This window comes from Octopus sinensis, linkage group LG26, assembly GCF_006345805.1.
Source record: "Octopus sinensis linkage group LG26, ASM634580v1, whole genome shotgun sequence".
Classification (NCBI taxonomy): domain Eukaryota; kingdom Metazoa; phylum Mollusca; class Cephalopoda; order Octopoda; family Octopodidae; genus Octopus; species Octopus sinensis.
In genome coordinates this window covers 22,411,845-22,434,836 of record NC_043022.1, presented here as the reverse complement: position 1 = coordinate 22,434,836, position 22,992 = coordinate 22,411,845, and the positions used below count along the sequence as shown (strand labels likewise).

At 40.0% G+C, this 22,992-nt stretch overlaps 1 protein-coding gene across 2 annotated transcripts in view; it reads right to left on the bottom strand.

The window, feature by feature from the left end:
• The window catches only part of LOC115224840 (solute carrier family 2, facilitated glucose transporter member 1), a 35,956-nt gene that overhangs the window by 9,421 nt on the left and 3,543 nt on the right, over positions 1-22,992 (bottom strand). Inside the window, exons 2-8 of one of the 2 annotated variants that reach the window (XM_029795780.2) lie at positions 18,203-18,310; positions 13,551-13,649; positions 9,354-9,514; positions 5,369-5,493; positions 3,203-3,373; positions 1,001-1,102; positions 516-604 (exon numbers count right to left, since the gene is read on the bottom strand). In XM_029795780.2, the coding sequence (XP_029651640.1) occupies positions 516-604; positions 1,001-1,102; positions 3,203-3,373; positions 5,369-5,493; positions 9,354-9,514; positions 13,551-13,649; positions 18,203-18,310 (855 nt within the window). The remainder of the gene's footprint in view (positions 1-515; positions 605-1,000; positions 1,103-3,202; positions 3,374-5,368; positions 5,494-9,353; positions 9,515-13,550; positions 13,650-18,202; positions 18,311-22,992) is intronic. The other variant, XM_029795781.2, reaches the window with a different exon arrangement.

The following is a 22,992-nucleotide window of genomic DNA, read 5'->3' as shown; positions in this document are numbered from 1 at the left end:
TCAACCAAAATCAGTTAAAAAGTAGGTGTCTCTGAGATCCATTGGACTGTCATAAAAAATGATGGTCAATAGTTTCATACAATCCAGGAACTGTTAGCTATCTCTTTGACTTTGGAATTTGTTTACAGATTGAGTGAAGAGCATGAAACAGAGACCCTTATCAAGAACTGAACATTCAACTTCAGGAAGTTGTAGGCCAGATGGTAGAATCACCACTGTGGTAAAAGTATGATGAGGGTAGGATTGTATGACAGGAGCAGTTTGGAGTTGGGGGAGAACAGTTGGTAGAGTTTATGGGCTCTGGTCTTCGAGAGGAAGTTGGTTGTGAAATAAATGAGATACTGGTGGAAGAGAGACAAAAACAAGACTGGTAAATGTCCCAGCCCAATGCAGGGAGCTGGAAACAAGTGCTGATGGCTGAATGCATTAGTAGATAGGGAAACTAGGGTAAGAATGGGCTCAATGGAGGAAGTAGGGTAGTATGAAGGGTAGTAATTTGTGTATGAAGTTCATACTTGTGGTTTGTGTCGAGCTTCCTCTTTTGTAGTCCTCAGTTCTTCCAATTCATAGCCAACATCATGGGTTCCTCGTAACCAAACTAAGGCTGAAATATAGAAGAGAGGACAATATTACATGTAGAATTACAACAGACAGTGTGTAGCTTGCTGATATGTACAAAGGGGCGCTGGAAAGTTTCTGGCTTTAAGGGTATTGCAAAAGGCCTGGTTGGAGGTCCAACCTTCTGAGTTCTTTTACAAGGGTTAGAAAAACTGAAGGACTGCTGCAATAAGTGTGGGAATCTGAGAGGGGAATATGTTGAATAAAATCAAGCTGATACTCCTGTATTTTCTTTTACCCCAAAAGCCAGGAACTATTCAGCCCACCCTTGTAGAGGGAGGAAGGGAACAATATTCTCATTGAATATTCTCATTGAGAAATTCTACAGTGAAGTTCTGTCAGTAAAAGGGCTTGAAATATGAATAAGGGAATAAGGCAGTACCTGCTTCAGCTTCATCTTCATCACGATTTATGAGATAAGCAGGACTTTCAGGACACCAAGGTAGTGTAAGCATCTGAATAATAAGAGGAAACACCGACAGACCTAGAACAAAGAGAAAAAATACACAAGATATAGTACATGGTTTGAGGTTTCATACTTCATATTTGATACAAGTCTACAAATACAGACAGAAAGTCACAGCACAATATCATAGGAAATGTGCCCCTTAATGAATTCACTCAGTCATCCCACATTGTTGTACTGAAGAAGACCCGCCCAGCACAACAGAATTGAGATCCTAAAACCAGGGTGTCAGACATAAAGCACTCAACACACTCTGGTTGGCATTAAGAAGACAGCAGGAGTGTTAAAACCAGTCCTTCTGGTGGTGTAAAGCACTCATGGCGGTGCCACATATAAGTGGCCATATGGTGCCACATAAAAGCACCTGTGCAGGGCAACATAATAGTGCCTGTGTGGTGCCATGTAAAAATACTTGTGCAGTGCCTTGTAAAAGTACCTGTGCAGTGCCTTGTAAAAGTACCTGTGCAGTGCCTTGTAAAAGTACCTGTGCAGTGCAACATAAAAGCACTCAGCACATTCTGTAAAGTGGTTGGTGTTAGAAAGGGCATCCAGCTGTAGAAACCATGGCAAATCTGACTGGAGTCTGGTGCGGCTCCCCAGCTCTGGTCAAACCATCCAACCCATGCCAGCATGGACAATGGACATTAAACTGTAAAAACCATTCCCAAACAGACCATCATGCCTGGTACAGCCTGGCCTTGCCAGTTCCTATCAAGCCATCCAATCCATGCCTGCATGGGATACAGACATTAAATATTGATGATGATAATGATAATAATGACGAATACTCAGATATATTCGTAAGTAAAAAGGCTTTCATAATCCATGTATTCATAAATAGATCACATTTCATAAACCACAAGTTCACAGCTGGGTCAGCTATCAAAATGAACCCACAAGTATTAGTCATACAGAAAAGAGCAATACATTTGTAAGGAGTTGTGTTGTGGGAGTTAAAACAGGGAGCAGTTGTTGTTTAGCATTAGGTCAACCCAAATCCAACAGACCTATAATTAAAGGTATCCTAGCTGCAATCATCCTGTCTTTCCTTTAAACAGTGTATCTAGAACTACATTAACCAATATACCCATGTTTTAAGATGTGTGTGAATTGAGGAACATCTGGCAACTTTATGACCAACTTGAATTGCCATATAGTGGTTCTTTCAGAACAGTTACAGGGCAGTTACATTGTAGTATGTGAGATAAGTATAGAATACGTAAAAAGTACCATCCAATCATGGCCGTTGGCAGCCTCGCCTGGCCCCCGTGCCGGTGGCACATAAAAAGCACTATCCGATCGTGGCCATTTGCTAGCCTCGTCTGACACGTAAAAAGCACCCACTACACTCACGGAGTGGTTGGCGTTAGGAAGGGCATCCAGCCGTAGAAACACTGCCAGATCAGACTGGGCCTGGTGCAGCCTTCTTACTTCCCAGACCCCAGTTGAACCGTCCAACGCATGGAAAGCGGATGCTAAACGATGATGATGATGATTTCCACTTAGCCTTATTGAGTAAACCTATGATCAACAGCATTCTGGTTTTGAGTGCCCTAACATAATTTAGAACTGCTTTATTTGCTGTGAGTGTTCTTTCTTTTCTAAAAACTGCGGATTTAATTTGAGGAAAATTTGGTTGCAATTTCTAGCAGGTTAAGTGACCCTTCATAGATAACACATTTGCTGTTGCTATTGCTAAGCCCCACATCAAACCCTGATTCTACAACCCTATGACTGCTTAAGAATCCAACTGGAAAGTGTAATGATGATTGTTTCTGATAGGACCCTACAAAGGCACTTTAGGACTCAACTGCAACCACACCATGACCCTCCAAGAAATAGTGGGCAGAGAAGATGGATGGATGGATAATTATTTAGATCAGTGGTTCTCAATCAGAGTCTATATAAGATTTTGTTATTAAAATTTATGTGCAATAGATTGCTTATACTTCTATAATACACAAAATATTTTAATAATTATTTTTATACAATTCCTAATAATATTTCATTATAAAAATATAATAGGATTTTTTAAACATTGAATGGATAGGTTGGTCCACCCGAGAAAGACAGAAATCAAGGAGTCAATAAGTAAAAAATGGTTGAGAGTGTACATACCAAAAATGAGGGGCCATATCTCCTCCTTGCCCCAAACACTATGCAGACCCACTATCTGTGCCATGATAACCCCTAACAAAATGGCACTCTGATTGATTGTGGAGATGAAACCTCGTAGGTGGACTGGAGCAATCTCATTCAGATACATCGGAGCAACACTAGTGCTGATTCCTGTAGGGATAAATAGAAATTATCATCAACATTTTATATTTATAGATATTTTTTTTTTCTGAGATGGGTTAACACTTTACCATTTAAACCTGCCATATCTGGCCCGGATCTTTTCAGTTTGAATGGCAGTTTTTTAAAATTGTTTCCACATAACTAAACACTTTTAAACTTCGTATACTGGTAGAATGTGTTTATAAAACATCTTTTTCTCTTGGCTTTATTGAGAAAATTCTATAGTTTGTAAGATATTTGTTGTTTTTTTTCTTCAATTTCTGCAATTTCAACCAATCAATGACGTCTATTGAGGTGAAAACATTCTGTGCTGTATGAATATGTCCCTCGTTTAAGAAACAGATTGGGTTTATTTACATTTCTGAAGAAAAAAAGATACCCTTACCCCCACCCCTAACCATAACCCTAAAACAGATTGAAATGCAATAGATCGATACTAGGGTCATAATTATGGGTGACAATTTCATATGACACCGCTAGAAAAAACTGCCGTTCAAACCGAAAAGATCCTCTGGCCCAAATATTTTACTGTTTATGAACAGACTGGCATATTCAGCCTCTTACACCCGCCTTACAATGTCATACTAAAAATAAACAAGCACATCATTGAAATCTCAACACAAAAAGATAATTCATATTTAATTCAAATCAGTGCAAATAAATAAGCATTACATTAGGCAAAATAAGGCAGCAAACGGACAAAATTGTGAGCAGACTGGATAAATGTTTAGTGGCATTTTTTTTGTTGTTATGTTCTGAGTTCAAATTCTGCTGAAGCTGACTTTGCCTTTCATCCTTTCAGGGTCGATAAAATATGTATCAGTTGAGCATTGGGGTTGATATAATCAACTTACTTCCTCCCCGAAATTGCTGGCCTTGTGCCAAAATTTGAAATCATCACATTCATCGTCATCATTTAATGTCCGTTGTCCATGCTTTTACGTACCACTGCACAGGTACTTTTACAAGGCACTGCACAGGTACTTTTACATGGCACCACACAGGCACTATTATGTCGCCCCGCACAGGTGCTTTTATGTGGACCCATATGGGCACTTTTATGTGGCACCACCATGAGTGCTTTACACCACCAGAAGGACTGGTTTTAACACTCCTGCTGTGGAGTATGGGTCTTCCTGAGTACCGTAAGGTGTTGTGCATCTTGGTCCTTTGTCATCTTGACTGAAAGGTTCAGTATCCTGAGGTTGTTCTTCAGTACTTCATCCCAGGTCTTCCTGGGTCTCCCACTTCTGTGTTCTGTCTACCTTGAGAGATTAACACTTCTTTATGGAGCTGTTGGCATCCGTCTGCACCACATGACCAAACCAGCACAGTCTTCTCTCTTGCACATAGCAATTAATTCCTCTCATTCCTAATTTCTCTCTCAAAACACTAGCACTTTTACTCTTTTACTTGTTTCAGTCATTTGACTGTGGCCATGCTGGAGCACCGCCTTCAATCGAGCAACTTGACCCCGGGACTTATTCGTTTGTAAGCCCAGTACTTATTCTATCGGTCTCTTTTGCCGAACCGCTAAGTAACGGGGACATAAACACACCAGCATCGGTTGTCAAGCAATGCTAGAGGGACAAACACAGACACACAAACACACACACGCATATCTATATATACATATATACGACGGGCTTCTTTTCAGTTTCTGTCTACCAAATCCACTCACAAGGCTTTGGTCGGCCCGAGGCTATAGTAGAAGACACTTGCCCAAGGTGCCACACAGTGGGACTGAACCCGGAACCATGTGGTTGGTAAACAAGCTACTTACCAAACAGTTTGTTGAACATGTACACCTACATTACACATGCTCCAGTAGAGCATACTAGCCTCATTCCTTTCTAACTTTGCATGTCCTCTGCATTCAGGGCCCATGACTCACTTCCCTTAATAATCAAATTACTTTGGTGTGTATGGAGGAGATTAAAAGCAGTGTAGCGTGAAGTGTGAAATATATAAACAATGACTTACCCGCACTGATTCCAACTATAAATCTGCCAATAATAATCATTTCAAAGGAGTGAGCCAATTTTGAGAAACACATGAGCGTCAGAGCAACAATGGTTGGTAAATTATTCCATAGGAGGGTGGTCTTTCTGGAAAATAGAAGACAAACAGACCATAGATAGCTAATACAGCAACAACAACAACAACAACAGTAGCAACAACAACAATAGCTACCTACAACCTGCCTTTACAAACCAATGAAGGAGCCTCTATAAATTCATTCGGTATGTTAGAAATAGCAGCTAAATTTCTCTCAAATCGCACATCTTACTGTGTTAGCTAAAGAAAGAATACATTTAATAATACAGTCTCTATACTGATCCCTAAATCTGGAAGAAATAGCAGAAAATCTCCCTTAACCCTTTAGCATTCAAATTGGCCATATCTGGCCCAAATTTTCTACCCATTTTACGTTCAAACCAGCTGGATCTGGCCTTTCACACGTATCCTGCAATGCCATTTTAAAAGTAAGACAATCACATCATTGAAATCTCGAAGCTGATTATTCAAGTACAAGGGGATACCCAAAAGTAACCAGGTATGTTTTCTGTGGGACAAGCCCATTGTAGTTCAGGCTACTAGAAGTCACTTGATGCATCCCTCAGGCATTAGTCTGCTGACCAGCATCATCGTATTAAGTCGTACTGCCATACTAACTTTTGCTAAATTGATGACTTTCCATTATTTTTTTATAGCATAACTATGCTACAGAAAGTATGTTTTGCACCTATGTTAACTACACTTCATTTCACTTGAACTTCGTGTGTGTACTCTTTTACTCTTTTACTTGTTTCAGTCATTTGACTGCGACCATGCAGGAGCACCGCCTTTAGTCGAGCAAATCGACCCCGGGACTTATTCTTTGTAAGCCCAGTACTTATTCTATCGGTCTCTTTTGCCGAACTGCTAAGTGACGGGGACGTAAACACACCAGCATCGGTTGTCAAGCAATGCTAGGGGGACAAACACAGACACACAAACACACACACACATACATATATATATATATATATATATATATATATATATATATATATATACACGTATATACGACAGGCTTCTTTCAGTTTCCGTCTACCAAATCCACTCACAAGGCATTGGTCGGCCCGGGGCTATAGCAGAAGACACTTGCCCAAGATGCCACACAGTCGGACTGAACCCGGAACCATGTGGTTGGTTAGCAAGCTACTTACCACACAGCCACTCCTGTGTACATTTTGCTGTTTTCAATATTATTAATTCTATGAGTGTGTATGTGTCTGTGAGTATGTGTGTGTGTTTCTGCATTTGTTACATCTATAGTAAACATCTAATGAAGTATCCATCCTTATGGTTGGTGCTCCCCGTGAAAATCATGACATTCTCATTCTTGTTCAAGATAACAACCTTAAATGTGTTTCACAGACTCATCCCTCTTATGATGCTGTCCAGTATACTCTTTATTCTCTAGAAAAACGCCGCCGCCGTGGTGATCTCATTTTCGCTCACAACATCATAAGCGGAAAGTGAAACCTCTCGAAAGAGCTGTTCTTCACTCCTGCTCCAGAGCGTGGGCTGCGGGGTCACTCCGAAAAGCTCTATCTGCGACGATTTCATCTCAATTGAAAGAGAGGGGCTTTCTCCGTCCGGGTTGCGGATCCGTGGAATAAGCTGCCGGACGAGATAGTGAAGATGCCGACGACCGCTCGGTTCAAAGTCTCTCTTGACCAGAAATGGCCTGAACTCTTTGCATGAACACCCTCCCTGTACATAACTCCATGTCCCCCTACATGGCCTTGCTTTTTGCTTTTTGAGCCAAAAAATTAACTTAACTTAACTTATTCTGTGGAATGGACAAGAGAGATATCATTTCAATATTCCATGGATTGAACCAGCAACAGGAGAGCCAATTACAAACAAAAAGGTCTTGTCAAATGACTTCTATTCTTACCAACTGATGTTTAACCAGAACAATCAAATCAATTTCACATTTTAAATAAACTTTATTTTCATTTACATATTTTCTATGTTAGCTCAACAACCAGCTATAATTATTTGAAATACACTTCTCTACAATGACCAGGTTTCATTAGAAAGTGAAAATAGCTTCACACTTTCAATTTGAACCAAAATTACAAAGTGTTGGATTACGAGAGTGATGATGTATGAATCATTATTATTATCATCATCATCATCGTTTAACATCCGCTTTCCATGCTGGCATGGGTTGGATGATTTTGACTGAGGGCTGGTGAACCAGATGGTTGCACCAGTCTCCAATCTTGATTTGGCAGAGTTTCTACAACTGGATGCCCTTCCTAATGCCAGGATGCCCTTCCTAATGCCAAGATGCCCTTCCTAACGCCAAGGATGTCCTCTGATTTAGTCACATGTGTATTATAATAAAGCAAGCTGCTTACTATCTATCTACCAAATAATCTATGCTTTTGGAGCATATATATGCAGTCCTTTCACCTCATCAGATCCTTGTCAAACTGTCTAATTCATGCCAGAATGGAAAGCATATGTCAAATAATGATGATGGAGATAATAGAGAGGCTGATAGGCTGCACAGGAGATAAATTGCCTGGTTTGAATGACCTGCCATTGGAGCTTTAATTTTATATGCCAGACTTGTTTGGCATATAAAATTTATCTACCACAAATGGCAGCTGAATGGGAGTATTCCTAGTTCTGTGAGTTGAGGAGTGGTGGCACTGCTGAAGAATTACCCAAACAAAGGGGATCAAATAGAAAATTTCAGGCCTAAACTCTGCTGAAAACACAGATTTCAAAACTTTGGCCAAGGTGTTAGCAAAGAAGTTGGCACTTGTTGTTGAGGAACTGATTTGTGATGTGCTACCATGCACCATCCCAAGCAAGTCCATCCACAACAATCTACACCTCATGCAATACATCATAGACAGGGTGGGTAAAGAAGCTGGCATGGGTAAGGCTTTGGTCAATTTGGATCAGTCTAAGGCCTTTGCCTGGGTCAACCACTAATATTTGGCAGCTGTTCTTACGCTACATAAAATGGAACATGTAAACAATTTACATTGTTTACATGTTCCATTTTATGTAATCCGACATTGTATTGTCTTGTACCGTTCCCAATGTCTTTGTTTTCGTGTGAACCTTTAGTCATAAATTAAAAAAATATATTATAATTATTATTGTCAGTGTTATTATTATTGTCATTATTATTATTATTATTATTATTATTATCATTCAGTAGTTTTATTTTTATAACGTGCTTTCACTTCACTCCCGAGCGCAGCTCTGTGTGCCTTGGGTATGTGCTGTGTTTTGTTGTTATGCTCTGATGGTTACTGTATTGAAAGTGTTCTGCGTAGGATGTGTGCAGTGCCTAGTAGTGCAATTTTCTGTATGTTATATGTGTTTGTAAGTCCTGGTGTTTTTGTTATGTATTTGTCTGATTATTATTATTGAGTGAGAGAGCAGTGCATGCTATCAAAGTGACACTGGGGTAAAATATATGAAGCCCAGTATACCCATCATGACTACCCGTCTGATAAAGGTACACCAGGTACATGCATCACAACCATATGTGCGCAACATGGTGATCTCATATCAAGATAAACAGCACAGGACCTTGCAGGTGGGGCCCAGTTAGAATTTTCTTCTGGTCAAGTAACTCATCCCGCTCAAAAGGTCCAATCATCATAATTTTTTAGATAGGTGTTTAGGCCAACTGTGGCAATCTTTAGGGTTAATTCAAGTTGTAAGAGTCCACGGCCACCCTCTTTTCTTGGCTATAAGTGGTGTATTTTCTGCCTTTAAGTGGTGTATTTTAATCATTGTCAAAACACTTTCGAGTTTTTCTATCAAGCTTACAGACTTCAATAGTTGACCAGTTGACATGCATGCACGCACAAACACACACACACACACACACATACATACATAACAACAATGTTATGATGTCAAGAATTAAAACATCACATACCTTCCAAAGTTCCTGATAAAATAAGAGGAAATATAACCACCAATCATTCCACCAATGCAGTATATTGACACAGTTAAACCCCAAAGGAATGGTTTCATATTGCCAGACAGGTACTGTTTTTCACGGCTGTATAGTGTATCATTGTAGAATTCTAACAATACCTGGGATGGAAACAAGAAATTTAAATATATAGGATGGAAAAATGGACAAAGAGAAGGATGGACTGATGAAGACATAAATAGGTAAGAAGGGTCATATGAGTGGACAGGTGGATTTAGTAGGTGGACAGATGGACACAGAGTTAGATGGATGGATGGATAGACAGAAAGAAAGCACACTCTTGCAGCTATGAAATCTTTCCTCATCCCCCTTATTCTCCTCACCTTGCACCATCTGACTTCCACCTCCTTCTAACCATGAAGTCTTTTTTGAAAGTGGAAGCACTTTCAGATGATGATGCCAAGGTAAAGTTTTGGCTCCAGACAAAACCTACTGATTTCTACAGACAAGGTCTTAACAGCTGCTTAAAGTGATGGGAGAAGTGTGTCATCATTGGTGGTGGCTATGTAGAGAAGGACTAATAATTATGCCAAGTTACATTTATCCCAGTCCTTGGGAAGTGGATCAGGGAAAATCTTTAATGAACACCCCTTGTATATATAATGGGCTTCTTTCAGTTTCTGTCTATGAAATCTACTCACAAGTTTTTGGTTGTCCTAAGGCTATAACAGAAGGCCCTTGCCCAAGGTGCCACACATTGAGACTGAATCCAGAAGCATGTGGTTGGGAACCAAGCTTCTTGCCACACAGCTATGCCTGCAACTATATATATATATTGAGACCCCCTTCGGTCAGACACTGACCATGGGCTTGCACCTAGAAAGTTACCCTCTGAGGCACAAGTCTGGGCAAGGTTGTTTATGGAAGACCAGCAATCACCCATGCATACCAGTCTCCTCTCTCCACGTCACCGATGTTATCCAAGGGAAAGGCAAAGGGGCCGATACAGCTTGGCACCTGTGATGTCGCAACTCATTTCTACAGCTGAGTGAACTGGAGCAATGTGAAATAAAGTGTCTTGCTCAAGAACACAACACGTAGCCCAGTCCGGGATTCGAGCTCACAACCTCACGATCGTAAGCTCGACGCTCTAACCACTGAGCAATGTGCCTTCACTATATGATTGATTGATTGATTGATTGATTCTAGTTTCAGCTTATGAGCTGTGGCCATGCTGGGGCACCACCATATATATATACACACACATACAAATGAGGATTGATGAACAATGATATAAAATAAGAGGTCTCCATAGACATTAAAAATATATTATGAAAGCAATGATCACAAAATGAAATGAGATTACCTTTTTTTAAAACTTGCCCCTTCTACATTGTCTTCTTTCATTTGTGTTCATTATTTTATCAATACGTACATACATATACGACAGGCTTCTTTCAGTTTTTGTCTACCGAATCCACTCACTAGGCTTTGGTCAGCTTGGGGCTGCAGTAGAAGACACTTGCACCCCGCCACACACACACACACAATCATTATCATTTGTTTGTTCCTTCCCGAGCCATGCCTGGCTCATAAGGGCTGGTTTCCCGGTTTCCTTGGCGTATAAGTTCCTCACCTGGTTGTGACATCAGTCCGTCGCAGGTAAGCTGCAAGATGCAGGAGGAAAGAGCGAGAGAAAGTTGTGGCGAAAGAGTCAGCAGAAGTTTCGCCATTACCTTCTGCCAGAACTGTGTGAAGCTTAGGTGTTTTTGCTCATAAACACACACATCGCCCAGTCTGAGATTCGAACCCGCAATCCCTCGACCGCGAGTCCACTGCTCTAACCTCTAGGCCATGTGCCTCCACATCATTATCATTTAACCACCCTTTTCCAAACTGGCATGGGTTGGAACAGTTCAACATGAAGAGATGAGCCTAAGTGCTGCACCAAGGCCTAACATCTACTTGGCATGGTTTCTAAACTTGGATGCCCTTCTTAACACCAACCACTTCACTGAGTGTACTGTGTGCTTTTTGCATGGCATCAGCACTAGTTAGATCACCAAGTACTTGCAAGATATGATCCCCTCAAATGAGTGGGATATAGAATTGAGGGATAAGAAACTGGGTTAGAGGGACAGAAGCTGGTGTCCTAGTGAAAAGGTGAATATATAGCTTGCGCACCTGGGAAGAGAGAGGGAGAGGATATAAAGAGATGTGAGGTCAAGGTATTCGCCATTGAGAATTCATGGAAGAAGTTTCGTGGGAATATGTGGATTCACAAGCGGTCCCCAACAATCCTTCATGTAGAGACATCCTGTTTGCCGCAGATTTCCGCAGACGCAGGGACAGAACGACCGAGGAGCGCCTGTTGCTGAAGCAGACACTCCGAGGATTTTCACCAGAGCCCCGTCTGCCGGGTTGTGGCCCTAATACCACTCGGAGTCAGACCAATCCGCCTTGGGTGGCCCTACCAGGAACCGAAGTTCCCGAAGGCATAGCTCTGATACTACCCGTTGCCAGCGTCCCCACCACGGTGAGGAGGGGATGGAATTGTAGGCGTCCGGTGGGTGAACTAAGCCGTGATGTCCTTCTCCCAACTCCACTTCCCAAATGGCGGAAATGCGCGGGCGGGGAGCTGAAGACCTGGGTTATGATGATCAAGGAGGACCTCTCCATGCTCACGGGACCACAGGTGGTTGGCCTGCGCTGATGGAACCATGACTGGCTCGCTATCTCCAGTGAACTGATGCAGGACTGTTGTGCGTGGGCTGCCATGGTTCAAGATGCCTCGAGGGTGGTAGAAGAAGCTGACTCAACCCGCCCAGGGTGAATGTCGCCACAAGTACAAGTAAGAGGTCAAGGTACAAAGTGAAAATGAAAGAATAGGGCACAGGAGCAGAAAAGGTGGACGTGTAGTTAAGTATGCTGAGGGTAAATAGTTTGACAGATGATTAGAGATAGGGAGTTGAGTTGGATGCAGAAAATATCAGTTCAACAGAGAGCAAATGAAGGAAGGAAATAGGGTGATGCTGATAATTGATGGAGGAATGGGTGTTAGAAGACAAGTTGTGGGAAAAAGCTTAACAGAATCTCAATCCTGGCGGCGAGCTGGCAGAAACGTTAGCACGCCTTGATGAATTCCTATCGGTACACAAAATCCATCACTGTACTTATTGTTATATGGACAGAGACAATGTACCATTATCTGATTCTTTACTACCCACAAGGGGCTACACACAGAGGGGACAAACAAGGACAGACAAATGGATTAACCCAATTATATCTACCCCAGTGCGTAACTGGTACTTAATTTATCGACCCCGAAAGGATGAAAGGCAAAGTCGACCTCGGCGGAATTTGAACTCAGAACGTAACGGCAGACGAAATATGGCTATGCATTTTGCCCGGCGTGCTAACGTTTCTGCCAGCTTGCAAAGCATTATCAAAGACATAACCTCTCTAGTGCTGGAACTACAATAGAATGCACCCAGTAGACTCTGAAAAGTAGTTGGAGCTATGAAGGGGATCAAGCAGCAGAAACCATGGAAAAATTGTATGTATCAGACATGATCCTCTGACTCATCAAGGAAGATTTTAACCCTGAGTTAGAAGTGATTTGAACTTTGACAACCTGTCCAGCCTGACCAGCATGGAAAGTGCCTGTAAATGATGATGATGCTGATGAAGATTATGATGGATGGATGAATGAATAGATAAATAGAAAGATAGACAGAAAGATAGATAGACAGAAAGTGAGTCAGACAGACAGACAGACAGAAAGACAGACAGATATGTTTCTTTATTAGCCACACAGGGCTGCACACAGACGGGACAGATTACAAAGTAGAGCTTTTCTTTTTGGGGGATGAAAAAAAAAAAGGTGGAGTAGGTTTTTGATCAAAAGAGATCGTAAAAGGGAAAGAAGAAAAAAAAAAAGAAAAAAGGAAAAGAAACAAAAGAAAAGAAAAAAGAAGAAAAAAGCGATCAATAGGGATCGTGTATCACAGTATCATGATGTAAGGTGTAAAGGGGGAAGCAGATAAGGTTTATCCGTGGGAAGAAAAGCCTACGGAAAAGACCACGGTAACCTCGGTCGACAGACAGATAGACAGATGGACAGACAGATAGTACACATGAAAGAATCAGAGAAAGGAAGAAACAAACGAACAAACAGTGGTAAAAATGTACACTCACTTTTTCTGGCAAGTTCAGTACTCCTATATGATAGCCATACTGGAATGATGATCCGATGATGCAAGCAAATATTGAAAAAACAAGTTTCTGGAAGCATCCCTGAAAAAGAGAGAGAAAAAGTATAAAATTAGCAGCAATAAAAGTCATCTGGAAATTCTATTAGAACCTTATTAAAATCCCATTTAAAATTCATTAAAAATCCAATTAAAATTCCAATAAACTACCATTTATGAACATTTTAACTCCATCCAAATCCTATTCTAAATCCATTGATATTCTATTAATATAAATCTTTAAAAAAATACTCAAAAATTCTGTTAAAACTACACTTAAGACCCCATTAAAATATTGAATCCCCAACTAAAGCTCTTTGAAATGCTAACAACAATTCCTTTAAAATCCCATTAAAACATATTTTGTAACATTAATAAAAATAATAATCATTAAATGTTACTTCCCACAAGTGACTAAAAAGTGTCGGCAGAAAGGTACCCAAGAACCATGACCTGGACATGACCTGGACATGGCCTAGCCCCCTTAGTTTGTAAGAAATTAAGGGCTGGAACACCTGCCTGAGTGGGGTTTCTTCTCTGAAGATCTTCTGCTGCTCAGCTCAGTTTTTCACCACCCATTAAAATTCCATTTAGATACTGCCATTAAAATATCTTAAAGCTATCCTTGCTTATAGCAGAAGGGTACCCAGGAACCATGACCTGGACGTGGCCTAGCCTACTTAGTGTGTAAGAAATTAAGGGCTGGAACACCTGCCTGAGAGGGGCTTCCTCTCTGAAGATCTTCTGCTGCTCAGCTCAGTTTTTCACCACCCATTAAAATTCCATTTAGATACTGCCATTAAAATATCTTAAAGCTATCCTTGCTTATAGAAGGAAATCTGGAAGAAACTAAAATTTGTGGAAGCTGTTGCTTTAATATTTACCATTATGCTATATTATCATAACCTTCAATAACTAAGACTTCCTGTTTTTAAATTAGACAGTGGCACTGTTTTTCAAATCTTCTAATATTCTCTAATATCATTTGGCTACAAGACTGATTCTTACTGCAAACAGGAAAAGATGGGGTGAGGCCATGTTAATTTTTTTATATATTTCTATGTCAGAAATTGGAACTTATTCAGTATTGCCAAAGTTTTCCTGTGGTAAAATCATTATAATTTCTAGAGTGGATAAAATGCAATGAGAATTTTGGATCAAAGCACATTTCTTAAAATGTAAAAATCACTGGATATCTTCAAAATTTCTTCTGTAATTTTAAACTTCTTGAAACACATGTCAGTGAAGAAAATGAATCTCCAATCATACCACCCTAACGGGATACTGAATACAAACAATATTAATTATCAACTGTGGTATTTTCTAAGGTAACTCACTTTCACCTCTAATTTTTTGCATAGCCCTGATACCCCTGACAAGTGAACTTAACAGAACATGGTATGAGTATAAAATTGAGAAGAAAATAAGCTTGAAGGTCTATTGTGTACTGTGAAAGCATTCAGTGGTGGTATTTGGTCATGACAAATGTGTCAAGGCTACTTTCCAGAAAGGGAAATTGAAGACCTCGCATTCAGTGGTGTTAGATGATGACACAGTTATAAAACAATTTGAGCAGGAACAAACTTACAAATACCTCGGAATAAATGAGGGCTCTGATATTCAGCATGCAAGAATGAAAGAGAAGATAAGGAAGGAATGTTACAGGAAAGTTTGAGCAGTCCTAAAATCTGAAAATAAGGGGGGAAAAGGAAAGAAAATTCTCAGTGACAATCTTCTTCTCAGTATGGGTGATGGTAAGCTAGGGATCATCCTCAAATAATTTTCAGTTCCCTTTTTGATCATTGCAAATGCTCCTCCAATCAGTGGCATCTCAGTTGCCTTGAGATGCCCCATTTTTTTTTTTTTCCTAAGTCTTAAAATGCACATAACAAGGTGTTAGCCATTAATTCCTTGGCAGTTCCAGTTGTTATTTACATGCTGGTGCGTTTACGTCCCCGTAACTTAGCGGTTCGGCAAAAAAGACCGATAGAATAAGTACTAGGCTTACAAAAGAATAAGTGCTGGGGTCGATTTGCTCGACTAAATGGTGGTGCTCCAGCATGGCTGCAGTCAAATGACTGAAACAAGTAAAAAAATTATGATGATGATAATGATGATGATAATGATAATATTGATACTTGGGTCTTGAGTATCTTCCACGATACTTAACATCTAGGCACCGAGTCTTATAAGCATTGATGAAGAAAGTGGACACAAGAGAGAAATGTCAAGAATCTCAAGGAAGATCAAAAATATATAATAGTACTCATTTTTTTAAATCACTTAAATCAAGAAGAAAAGCAATGGCTTTTTACCCAAAGACCAGATGGCAGAGTTAACCCTTTTGTTACTGTATTTATTTTGAGATGCTCTGTGTTTGTTTCAATTGATTTTAAATTTAACAAAGAATTTAGTAAAATAACTTAGTTAACATTCAGCTAGTGTTGGGAACATAAATTGTGACTAAGGTTTGGTGGAAGATTTTAATTCAAAACTTATGAAAACAAGACATTTGTTACCATATTTCTGTTGAGATGCTCTATGTTTCTTTCAATTAATTTTAAATATAACAAAGAATTTAGTAAAATAACTTAGTTATCATTAAGCTAGTGTTAGGACATAAATTGTGACTAAGGTTTGGTGGAAGATTTTAATTCAGAACTTATGAAAACAAGATATTTGTACTCGGAGCCAGAGCCGGTTTCAGCCGGGTTGGTAACAAAAGGGTCAAACATAAGCCTTCTTATCTTATCGTTCAATTGTTCTGTCTAATTATGTATGTAGCTGGAGTCCACCTACAAAAATCATATTTCTAATGAAACATCATCAAAAGAAGGTGCAGGTGTGGTTGTGGGGTAAGAAGCTAGTTTCCAAAACATGTGGTTCTGGGTTCAGTCCCACTGTGTGACACATTGGGCAAATGTCTTCTAATAGAGCTTTGGGCCAACCAAAGCATTGTGAGTGGATTTGATAAATGGAAACTAAAAGAAGCTCAGTGTATATATGTATGTGTGTGTGTGTGTGTGTGTGTGTGTATCATCATCATCATCGTTTAACGTCCGTTTTCCATGCTAGCATGGGTTGGACGGTTCGACTGGGGTCTGGGAAGCCAGGAGGCTGCGCCAGGTTCCAGTCTGATTTGGCAGAGTTTCTACAGCTGGATGCCCTTCCTAACGCCAACCACTCTGTGAGTGTAGTGGGTGCTTTTTACGTGCCACCGACACAGGGGCCAGAGGAGGCTGGCAAACGGCCACGATCGGTTGGTGCTCTTTACATGTCATATATATATATATTTATATATATCAGTGTGTGTGAGTCTTTGTGTCTGTGTTTGTCCCCACGTAACCACTTGACAACCAATGTTGGTGTGTTTACATCCCTGTAAATTAGTGATTCAATGAAAGAGACTGTTAAAATAAGTGCCAGGTTTAAAGAATAAATACTGGGGTCGATTTGTTTGACTAAAATTCTTCAAGGCAGTGCCCCAGCATGGCCGCAGTTTAATGATTGAACAAATACGAAATAAAAGATGAAAAATCCTCGTGGGGCCATAACTGGGCTTTCATTGGTTGACACGAGCTCAACTCCTCTCAGGTGTTTGTCAAACCGAAACAGATTTTTCTGTGTAATTCCTAAATAGAGTTCATTTCAAAGAGCAGATCAAGTAACAGGTGAATTGTTGCTCTAGGATAGGCTGCTAGTCCAACATAAATTAACTTTCTCCAATAGGCCTGAATACCTGTTCTCTGTATCTAGAGTCTAAATGCCTTACTTGGGCTTATAGAATCTATTGTTCTTCCACAGGAAATGGCAGAAGCAGGTTTTGAACTGTAGACCTATTTCTTTACTACCCGCAAGGGCCTAAACACAGAGGGGACAAACAAGGACAAACAAACGGATTAAGTCGATTACATCGACCCCAGTGCATAACTGGTACTTAATTTATCGACCCTGAAAGGATGAAAGGCAAAGTCGACTTCGGCGGAATTTGAACTCAGAATGTAGCGGCAGACGAAATACCTATTTCTTTACTACCCACAAGGGGCTAAATACAGAGGGGACAAACAAGGACAGACAAATGGATTAAGTTGATTACATCGACCCCAGTGTGTAACTGGTACTTAATTTATCGACCCCGAAAGGATGAAAGGCAAAGTTGACCTCGGCGGAATTTGAACTCAGAACGTAACAGCAGATGAAATACCGCTAAGCATTTCGCCCAGAGTAGACCTGTCAACTAGAAACTTTTATCCTCGCTGAGATTTGATCTGTACATGTTAGACATATTCAGAACAACATTTCAAAGTTAAGCAATGAGGTAGGAGTAGGCTGAGAGAGAGACAGACAGACAGACAGAGAGAGGGGGACAGAGACAGAAAGAAACAAAGAGACAGCAGGGGAGAAAACATTGTTAAGCCAGGCAGGCAAGAAGTGTGGTACAAAGAAGAGGGTTTGGAGGGACAGTAGCAGCACTGATGCCAGTGAGGTAAGAAGGTGGAATGGCAATCACAGCAGCAGCAGCTGTGATGCTGGGGATGACACACAGACAATGACTCCAACAAAAGAGGAAACTGGCTGGAGAAATGTGGGAGAAACTACCTGGAAATGACAGCACTGCAGACTATCTTGTTGTCGGGGAGTTATAGAGAACTCAGCTAGGATGCCATCTTGAAGAGAATCATTCATCTTCTCAGATTCATTTTTCAGCTGTAACAAAGATGGATGATTAATGATGATGGATGATTAACGGTGATGACAGAGCAATGGTGATCAGTAATTAAAGGTGGTGAGGGATTAATGATAGTAAGTGGGTGCTGGTGCCACATAAAATGCACCCAGTACACTCTGTGGAATGGTTAGTGTTGGGAGGGCATCTAGCCTTAGAAGCCAAACCAAAACAGGCTATGGAGCCTGGTGTGGCCTCTGGCCTTGCCAGTAGCTGTCAAGCTGTCTAACCCATGACAGCATGGAAAACGGACATTAAATGTTGATGATGATGATGATGATGATGTAATTAACAGTGATATGGGAGATTAATGATAATGCATGATCAGTGGTAATAGGAAATTAACGGCAGTGGCTAATTAATTGCAATGAATGATTAATGAGTGGAGGTGATTAAATTGGATGGATAGTTAATGACAATCAGTGATGGATGACTGAGTGATGGCCAATTACTGGCAGCAGATGATTAATGATGAATGGCAATTAATGATGATTGGTGATTAATGAAGAATTTGAAATAACAAAATTGAAACAATTGCAACTGTAATTAAGGGGAACAATACCAACAAAGTATTAAATGTTCTGCTGAACAGTACCAGGTGTGCCCTTATCCCAAAGACCAAGGAATCCAAAAGACCAAGGATTCAAGACATTCCAGTTACAACCATACTTTTGTGGTGTGTATAGATATTATTTGGAGTTTTATTTGCTTAGATGTGTATATATTTGTCATCATCATCATCATCATCGTTTAACGTCTGCTTTCCATGCTAGCATGGGTTGGATGGTTTGACTGAGGTCTGGCAAACCAGATGGCTGCGCCAGGCTCCAATCTGATCTGGCAGAGTTTCTACAGCTGGATGCCCTTCCTAACGCCAACCACTCCGAGAGTGTAGAGGGTGCTTTTTACGTGCCACCGGTACAAGGGCCAGTCAGGCGGTACTGTTTGTGCGCATGTATATTTATATTCTTGTGTCTATATATGGATATATGCACACACACACATATATATATATGTCTATGTGTGTATGTGAATATATAGATATATTTATATATCGTGTGTGTGCGCAAGTATGTTCATACAGGTGAATATATGTGCATGTGTAATACATGTGATGATATGTGGTTACTCTGAACATGTAGGGGATTTTTCACTTTCATTTACATTTTATTTTATTTTTACTTTTTAGTATTAGATGTCCCTTTGTACACTTTGTACACATAGGCATAGGAGTGGCTGGGTGGCAAGAAGCTTGCTTACGAACCACATGGTTCCGGGTTCAGTCCCACTGCGTGGCACCTCGGGCAAGTGTCTTCTACTATAGCCTCGGGCCGACCAAAGCCTTATGAGTGGATTTGGTAGACGGAAACTGAAAGAAGTCCGTCGTATATATGTATATATATATGTATGTGTGTATATGTTTGTGTGTCTGTGTTCGTCCCCCTAACATCACTTGACAACCAATGCTGGTGTGTCTATGTCCCCGTAACTTATCAGTTCGGCGAAAGAGACTGATAGAATAAGTACTAGGCTTATAAAAGTCCTGGGGTCGATTCGCTTGACTAAAAGGTGGTGCTCCAGCATGGCCACAGTCAAATGACTGAAACAAGTAAAAGAGTATATGGAGGTATGAGCGTTTTATTTATGAATTCTCTCTGTTGTTTAATGTTTATTATCTATTTAGGTTATTATTATTTTTTTTTTGCCTGGACTCTGTAGTCCAGCTATTTGAAGATTACAAATAAAACAAAATAACCTTATCTTCTATGAGTTGGAAGAAGATATTAAATTCCCATCTACTAATATGTATTTTCTTTCCTATGTTTTTACTCTTTTACTTGTTTCAGTCATTTGACTATGGCTATGCTGGAGTACTACCTTTAGTCAAGCAAATCAAACCCAGAACTTATTCTTTGTAAGACTAGTACTTATTTTGTCGGTCTCTTTGTGCTGCAAAGTTTTGTCAGTGAACAGGTCACAGTTTCAAAGCCACGAAAATATTTTGACACATATGAAATTTAAATACTGAAGTGAAACTAATGATTTTTGTGTGCTCTTGAATGGCTTACAAACACCTTCCATGCTGCAATTGTTTTTGTTTCAACACACGATCTCAGATCAAGTCACTTGCTATATATATACTCTTACTCTTTTACTTGTTTCAGTCATTTGACTGCGGCCATGCTGGAGCACCGCCTTTAGTCGAGCAAATCGACCCCAGGACTTATTCTTTGTAAGCCCAGTACTTATTCTATCGGTCTCTTTTGCCGAACCGCTAAGTGACGGGGACGTAAACACACCAGCATCGGTTGTCAAGCAATGCTAGGGGGACAAACACACACACATATATATATATATATATATATACATATATACGACAGGCTTCTTTCAGTTTCCATCTACCAAATCCACTCACAAGGCATTGGTCGGCCCGGGGCTATAGCAGAAGATACTTGCCCAAGATGTCACGCAGTGGGACTGAACCCGGAACCATGTGGTTGGTTAGCAAGCTACTTACCACACAGCCACTCCTGCGCCTATATATGTAATACAAATAAGAAAATGGAGAAACAAATTTAGTTTGTTCATCAACTTTCGGATATTAGAATGTTGGATTATTTATTCATTCAATCCCATAGTGGGTTACAGCCATAACCCCTATCTTACTTTGTATATATATATACACGTATATATATACATACACACAGTACACTCCGTCAGTTACATTGACGAGGTTCCTGTTTGTCTGATAAATGGAACAGCCTGACCTCGTACATCTGTGGCGTTGACACTATAAACTATTAAATATCACTATATATATATAATACACCAAGCCAATGTACCATGTTTTAACAACATACAAATGAAGACATTATAACCACATGATGTCACTATAACACTGCTTAGACTGAAGTGGCAACCTATATATATAAAATTGTCAATGACTGTTTTATTATATAAGGTGGAGTTTGTAGTGAACGTCTGAGCCATAAGAGTGATATTAAAAAAAAATAAACACCTCTCACTATCCCTATACTAATTACAAGTTGTGTTTGTGTATGTGTATTAAATATGTGTCTGTCCTATAATTGAAAGATAATGAGGAACAGATCACTGTCATCAAGTTAGTTTTATCACAATCCTAATTGATCAATTTCTTTACAAAAGTGCATGCATGTGTGTGTGTATCTGTGTGTGTGTAAATGTGTATGGCTCAGTGGTTAGAGCATCAGGTTTACAATCATGAGGTAGTGAATTCAATTCCTGGACCAGACTACATGTTGTGTTCTTGAGCAAGACACTTTATTTCACATTGTTCCAGTTCACTCAACTGTAGAAATAAGTTGCAATGTCGCTGGTGCCAAGCTGTATCAGCCTTTGCCTTCCCCTTGGACAACATCGGTGGCATGGAGAGGAGGGATCGGTATGCATAGGCCATTGCTGGTCTTTCACAAACCATCTTGCCCATACCTGTGCCTCAAAAGGTAACTTTCAGCAAAAGTCTATAATACTACATCCTTTTATTTCCTTTTTTTCTATATTTTCCACAATTTTCGGCAACAAAGATTCTGATTCTGACAAAAAAATTAGCATTTTCAAAATTTAAATATATATACAGGTGCAGGAGTGGCTGTGTGGTAAGTAGCTTGCTTACCAACCACATGGTTCTGGGTTCAGTCCCACTGCGTGGCACCTTGGGCAAGTGTCTTCTATTATTGCCTTGGGCAGACGAAAGCCTTGTGAGTGGATTTGGTAGACGGAAACTGAAAGAAGCCCGTCGTATATATGTATATGTGCGTGTGTGTGTGTGTGTGCACGTTTTTGTGTGTCTGTGTTTGTCCCTCCAACATCGCTTGACAACCGATGTTGCTGTGTTTACGTGCCCATAACTTAGCGGTTCGGTAAGAGAGACCAATAGAATAAGTACTAGGCTTACAAAGAATAAGTCCTGGGGTCAATTTTCTCGACTAGAGGTGGTGCTCCAGCATGGCCGCAGTCATATATACATACATACATACATACATATATATATCAGTAATTCACATATCTGGAAAAGAAGCACACTCTGAACCTGGAACCATGTGGTTGGTAAGCAAGCTACTCACCACACAGCCACACCTGCGCATATATATATGTGTATATATATTTATATATATACGTGTGTGTGTGTATGTACATATATATAGATAGGTAGAGATAGATAGAGAGAGAGAGAGAGAGAAACAAATTCTTTTAAATCTCTGAGCGAGAGATCTACAGTGACAGTACCAGATCGTAATGTTTATATGCTAAGAGAACTTGGCAGTCTTATATAGGGTGATGTTACTGTGGATCTTTTTGGTTTGAACGGCAGTTTTTAACATAATTTCTAGGTAACTAAAAAATTTTAAACTTCGTATACTGGTAGAATGTGTTTATAAAACATCTTTTTCTCTTGGCTTTATTGAGAAAATTCTATGGTTTGTAAGATATTTGTTGTTTTTTTTTTTCTTCAATTTCTGCATTTTCAACCAATCACTGACGTCTATTGAGGTAAAAAAAACATTCTGTACCGTATGAATATGTCCCTCATTTAAGAAACAGATTGGGTTTATTTACATTTGTGAAGAAAAAAGATACCCTTCCCCCACCCCTAACCCTAAAAGAGATTGAAATGCAATAG